General features: G+C 52.4%; 1 protein-coding gene across 1 annotated transcript; it reads left to right on the plus strand.

Moving 5' to 3' along the window:
• The first annotated feature begins 1,444 nt into the window (after nucleotides 1-1,444).
• RPL7 (ribosomal protein L7) lies at nucleotides 1,445-4,880 on the plus strand. Its single transcript, XM_041769216.1, has 7 exons — nucleotides 1,445-1,553; nucleotides 2,317-2,422; nucleotides 2,769-2,935; nucleotides 3,636-3,773; nucleotides 3,888-3,997; nucleotides 4,299-4,508; nucleotides 4,819-4,880. The coding sequence occupies exons 1-6, from the start codon at nucleotides 1,507-1,509 to the stop codon at nucleotides 4,505-4,507; spliced, it is 777 nt and encodes a 258-aa protein (XP_041625150.1). The 5' UTR covers nucleotides 1,445-1,506; the 3' UTR covers nucleotide 4,508; nucleotides 4,819-4,880.
• The last annotated feature ends 586 nt before the right edge of the window (nucleotides 4,881-5,466 follow it).

A 5,466-nucleotide genomic window follows, 5' to 3' on the forward strand; every position in this document is an offset into this window, starting at 1 on the left:
CCCCGCGCCCCCCGTCCAGGTGCCCTCCGGGCTGCAGTCGCGGGGCCGCTCCCGCCCGGGCTCGGCGCGGTGGCCCCGGGCTGTGCCCGCCGCGGCAGCCGCCCGTCTGTCTGTCCCGCAGCGCCCGGCCGGCCGGTCCCGCTGCGGCGGCGGTGACAGCCGCGACTCAGGCGGCGCGCGCCGCCCTCATGGCCAAGCCGCCGCCGCCGCCGCCGCCGCCGCCCGAGCGTCCCCGGAGCCGGCGCGGCGGCTCCCTCTCACCCCGGGGGAGGGGCGCGCAGCGCAGACCGCACGGGCCCGCCGGCCGCCGCGGGAGTTGTCAACTTGACCCAAGTTGCGGAAGGGCGGGAGAGTGGGGTGCGGGGCGGCGGGGGCGCCGCGGAGGGGCGACTCGCCGGCGCGGAGGAGCGCTGCCCAACGGCGTGCAGCCGCCCCCGCGCTCCCGGGTGCCCTGCCCCGCACTCCCCGCGGCTGTCACTCGGGCACTGGGCTCCGCAGCGCGGCGCCGCTCGCAGGTCGGAGCGCTCCCGGCCGCCTCTGAGCGGGCTCCACGCTCCGCGCTATATAACCCTCGACCGGGAAGAGCCGGCAGCGGCATCGGCCCTCCCTCCGCTCGGCCCTCCCCGCCCCCGGGCGCACCCCGCCCCCGGCCCAGCCCCCCGCCCGCCGTCCGCCGAACCGCGGCGGGGCAGCCCCTCTCACATGGCCGTGGCCGCAGCCTCCAGCCCCCGTCGCGCCTCCCTTCGCAGCTCACGCCCCCTGCCGCAGGGTGTCCCGGCCTCCGCCTGCCGGGCCTGGCGGGCCGCAGTGCCCGGGCCATCCTCCTCCCGCCGTCGAGTCCGCGCTAGTCCCTACCTCGCCACTTGCGCTGAGCCGTGGGACTCTGGACGGCCCCGCCTGCGATCAGGCGCTGGGGAAGACAGCCCCGAGGCTGGAAGGAGCCGAGGCGAGGACCTCGGCAGCGCGGCCGCGGGGTGCCGGCTTGTGGCTAGCGGTGGCAGACAGCCGGGAAGGCCGTCAAGAGCCAGGTCTCGGCAGCGACTTGGACTCGCAGCCAGCCCTGTGGAATGTGGGCCGAAAGGCTCTCATTTTCCCTGGCTGAACTCGCCACCGCCGTGGTTGCCTACGGCCCCCGGTCAAGCGTCGCCCTCCCGCCAGGCGGGCAGCGAGAGTGCTGCATGCTGGGATTTGTAGTTCACGCCGGTGCGGCGTGTTATTGGCGTACATCGCCGGGTGCACTTCGAGTCAACGCAGCCTAGGGACTAGGACCCCGAGTAGTCAAGGCGTCAGCATTCTTTGCTCTTGTGATGCTGATTAAAGAGTCTAATCGGTGCACGCACTATCTCATACGAATTTTACCCGGAACTTGATCGCAACTGGCAGACACAGGGAGCACTTAATTTTGTGTCTGCGGGAGTTCTCAGTTGCGAGTTCTTTTCTGGCCTATCCCGGGACACCTATGAGTTGTGGGGCTTCGCGCTTGTCGTCTTTAAGTGGACAGCGCGCATGCGCCAACTTCCTCTTTTCCCGGCTGGAACCATGGAGGGTGTAGAGTAAGTTGCTCTTCGTCCGCTTGATAATCCTTCTCCATCCACGAAACTGGAGATTTTTTTGTCCCGTTTTCCCTCGATCCGGCTGTAGCCTGTACCTTTACCCACTTGTCTGTGTGTTTGTGACGCTCTGTGACACTAGCGGGGGGCGCCAGGCCAAGATGGGATGCAGGCGGCCTTGGGGCGGAGGTTTGGGATACCGGGAACGAGGGATGAGAGCCGACCAGGTGCGCGACCGGTGGGAGGCTCGGAACGCCTCAGTTGGGCTCATTGTTGCCTGGTATTTGGCCCCGTCGCCCCTGTCGTCAGGCCTTTTGCTTTCAGCATGTGGGACTTAAGACCAGAATGAGGGCGGTGCTTGGGAGGTTTTCAAAACGTCTTTTCCGGAGACTCCTAAGCTCTTCACGCGCAGACTCGGGAAGAGTCTAGGGGTAGATCGAGTCCTGCAGCAGGTTCCTCGGTCTGTACGTCTTGTTAACCTCTGCCGTGCTGGCTTTAACTGGGAGCCCGGGACTGACCGTGCATTCGATGGGAGTGTGCTGTAGTCTCGGGGGGCCTCGTGTTAAAAGGCCGAGGATTCCTGGCCTAGAAACCCGCCGGAGTCTGCATCTTGCAGCACAGCACGTTGGAGAAGCTAAAGGGGCGAGTTTGTAGAGCCAGTGACGGCGGTATGGCTAGATGACAAAGCTCGGGACGGACGCGCAGCGATGCGGGGTCGTGCGTGTGCTGTTGGAGCTGTCGGTCAGTTTGTGTTCACTGATGCCAGAGAGAAGAAGAAGGTTCCTGCTGTGCCGGAAACCCTTAAGAAAAAGCGAAGGAACTTCGCGGAGTTGAAGATCAAGCGTCTGAGGAAAAAGTTTGCCCAAAAGATGGTAAGTCAACTTCTGGGGCACCTCTCCGTGTAAAGAGAGGCCTTGGGGTTGGGATTGAAAATCGGGCTTCCTTCTCGGGGAGGCTTGTTTACTTCCCCCCCAGGTCCCAGTGAGCTTGGGCATTAGTATTAGCTCTTCAGAGCGATAGTAAATGAAGGTGGTGGTATCTGTGCTTGGAAATAATTCATGCACCCCACGGCAAGGAAAAGGTTTCAGGGGAACGTTTTTTTTCCTCTGCAGAACTGGTGTTGACAATAAAGAGGACCGCTAAGGAACTGGTCCTTAGGTGTTAAGGGCTAATGGTGTTGAGCTAAAAGTCGGGGAAATAACTGGTGTTGGTTTCCAGCTTCGAAAGGCAAGGAGGAAGCTTATCTATGAAAAGGCTAAGCATTACCACAAGGAATACAGGCAGATGTACAGAACTGAGATTCGCATGGCGAGGATGGCGAGAAAAGCCGGCAACTTCTACGTGCCTGCAGAACCCAAGTTGGCATTTGTCATCAGGATCAGAGGGTAAGTTGGGTTATAACTGGATCCCGGTTTCGAAGGGAAGTCTACAGGGTCTCAGCAGAACTTCGTTACTTCTGGGGCCATTGTTTCTAAAACACTAGAATAAAGATTTTGGTGTAGCTAGGACATGGAGGGTGGTGTTTTGATGGTTTTGTTGTGCAAGCCCTGGGCCCAAAGCCCTTATCTGTTATCTAACTGGGTATTTGAATTTTAATTCAAAAGAGACTAAAGTAGGGCAGCTGGGGTGGCTCAGTGGTTTAGTGCTGCCTTCAGCCCAGGGTGTGATCCTGGAGTCCCAGGATCGAGTCCCACATCGGGCTCCCTGCATGGAGCCTACTTCTCCCTCTGCCTGTGTCTCTGCCTCTCTCTTTGTGTGTGTGTCTCATGAATAAATAAATAAAATCTTTTAAAATAGAGGCTAAAGTGTAGGTTCATAAGTACTCTTGTATCCAAAACAAGGAAATGAGACAAGTTTTAAATGTCAAAGGTACGTGTTAACAGAAAGCCTGCTTGTGGAAGAGGCAGGTTGGGTCACGGGATAGAATAGTTCAGCTAACTAAAGGAAAAACGCTAATGGTCTTCGTAACGTGAGAAGAGTCTTGTTTAGATGAGACTTGTGTTGTCCGAAATTTATAATGGTTAATTCCTCATTCACTAGTAAAAATTCTGATAAAGTTCAGTGAATTCTTTTTTTTCACTGCAGTATCAATGGTGTGAGCCCAAAGGTTCGAAAGGTGTTACAGCTTCTTCGCCTTCGCCAGATCTTCAATGGCACCTTTGTTAAGCTCAACAAGGCTTCGGTTAACATGCTAAGAATTGTGGAACCATATATAGCATGGGGGTAAGTCTCTTTTCCCGTGAGTTCTTTCTGAACTGGCTGTGTTAGCAAGATGGGTTTTAAGTATTCTAATGGTGATAACCTTTGGCCATTTATGTCTGGTTTTTCCCATTTCAGGTACCCAAACCTGAAGTCAGTGAATGAATTGATCTACAAGCGTGGTTATGGCAAGATCAACAAGAAGCGAATTGCCCTGACAGATAACACATTGATTGCTCGGTCTCTTGGTAAGTTCTGCCTGTTTGAGGTGAAATTTGATCTTTGAGACAAAGTTGGCATTTTCTGGCACTTTGTGGCCTTACGTTCTGTTATGAATCTTAGCCATATGCCCTACAATGCACAAGTCTATGGAAAATGTAAGTTATGATTTCATTGGCTCAAGCTTTATCTTGGTAAATACAGCCATGTATTTCCCTTTTGTTTCTTTACTCTTGATTTAAAGTCTCTCAGACTGTAGTTGTTCTTGCTGAATATCCTAACATAATCTGTAAAAACAGCTAACGATTTTAATGATCTTAAAATGTTCAGGTAAATATGGCATCATCTGCATGGAGGATCTGATTCACGAGATCTATACCGTTGGAAAACGTTTCAAAGAAGCCAACAACTTTTTATGGCCCTTCAAATTATCTTCTCCACGCGGTGGAATGAAGAAAAAGACCACCCATTTTGTAGAAGGTGGAGATGCTGGCAACAGGGAAGACCAGATCAATAGGCTTATTAGAAGGATGAACTAAGGTGAGCAAGCTACATCTTAATAGAAGTTTACTTAATAAAAATGATAGTTTCATACCTTTTTGGGTAAATATTGATGGAGGTTTGGTTGGGTTCTAATCAGTATTTTTAAGGGAGGGAAATAGCCAAACATCTTAATTTGATTAGAGTTGATTTGACTACTCCTTCCTTTTGGGGAAATTATGGAGAAGAGAAAAAAGCGTGGGGTTTTTATCTTAAGGATGGAAACAGGAGCACTTTCTTAATTTCTTGATTTATGTTAATTCTAATCTATTAAGGTGGTTTCCTTAATTAGTTTTGTTTTCCTTTTCAGGTATCTACCATGATTATTTTTGTAATCTGGTCAGTTAATAAATGACTACTTTCAAATGGAAATGTGTTGTTGTCTTGGTGACTTTTTTCCAGCCTGACTCTCCTGTCCCTTGACAGGCAAATCTTGGTGTGATAAAATTAAGCCAAGCCATCAGCATTTACGTTCAAACTTAGGATCTAGTTTGTATCTTGGTGGGAAAATATTCCTTGGGTTTATTAAAGACTCTTCTGTACAGAGCATAAATCTTAATTTTTCACTTTTGAATTATGCTATTGAGTTAGCCAAAATGGGCTGTTCGAAGGAAGCCTATTTCATAGGCCTTTGTGTGTGATTTATGGGTAAGGTAATAAAAATTCAGTTTACGAATAAAAATACTGTTGCTGAAATTCTATCTTCTGAGGCTTTGACTTTTCTTTTTTTTTTTAATTTTTATTTATTTATGATAGTCACACAGAGAGAGAGAGAGGCAGAGACACAGGCAGAGGGAGAAGCAGGCTCCATGCACTGGGAGTCCAACGTGGGATTCGATCCCGGGTCTCCAGGATCGCGCCCTGGGCCAAAGGCAGGCGCCAAACTGCTGCGCCACCCAGGGATCCCCATCATAATCGGCTTTGACTTTTCTATAAAGTACTCTGTGACCATGTTTTC

Source organism: Vulpes lagopus, chromosome 9 (genome assembly GCF_018345385.1).
Source record: "Vulpes lagopus strain Blue_001 chromosome 9, ASM1834538v1, whole genome shotgun sequence".
In the NCBI taxonomy this organism is placed as follows: domain Eukaryota; kingdom Metazoa; phylum Chordata; class Mammalia; order Carnivora; family Canidae; genus Vulpes; species Vulpes lagopus.

Bases quoted from the DNA above. Each gene is read 5' to 3' on its own strand.
- RPL7 (XM_041769216.1), top strand. From the start codon at position 1,507: ATGCGCCAACTTCCTCTTTTCCCGGCTGGAACCATGGAGGGTGTAGA. The intron at 2,936-3,635 runs GTAAGTTGGGTT...TTTTCACTGCAG, and splicing joins TTTGTCATCAGGATCAGAGG to TATCAATGGTGTGAGCCCAA. The intron at 3,774-3,887 runs GTAAGTCTCTTT...TTCCCATTTCAG, and splicing joins GAACCATATATAGCATGGGG to GTACCCAAACCTGAAGTCAG.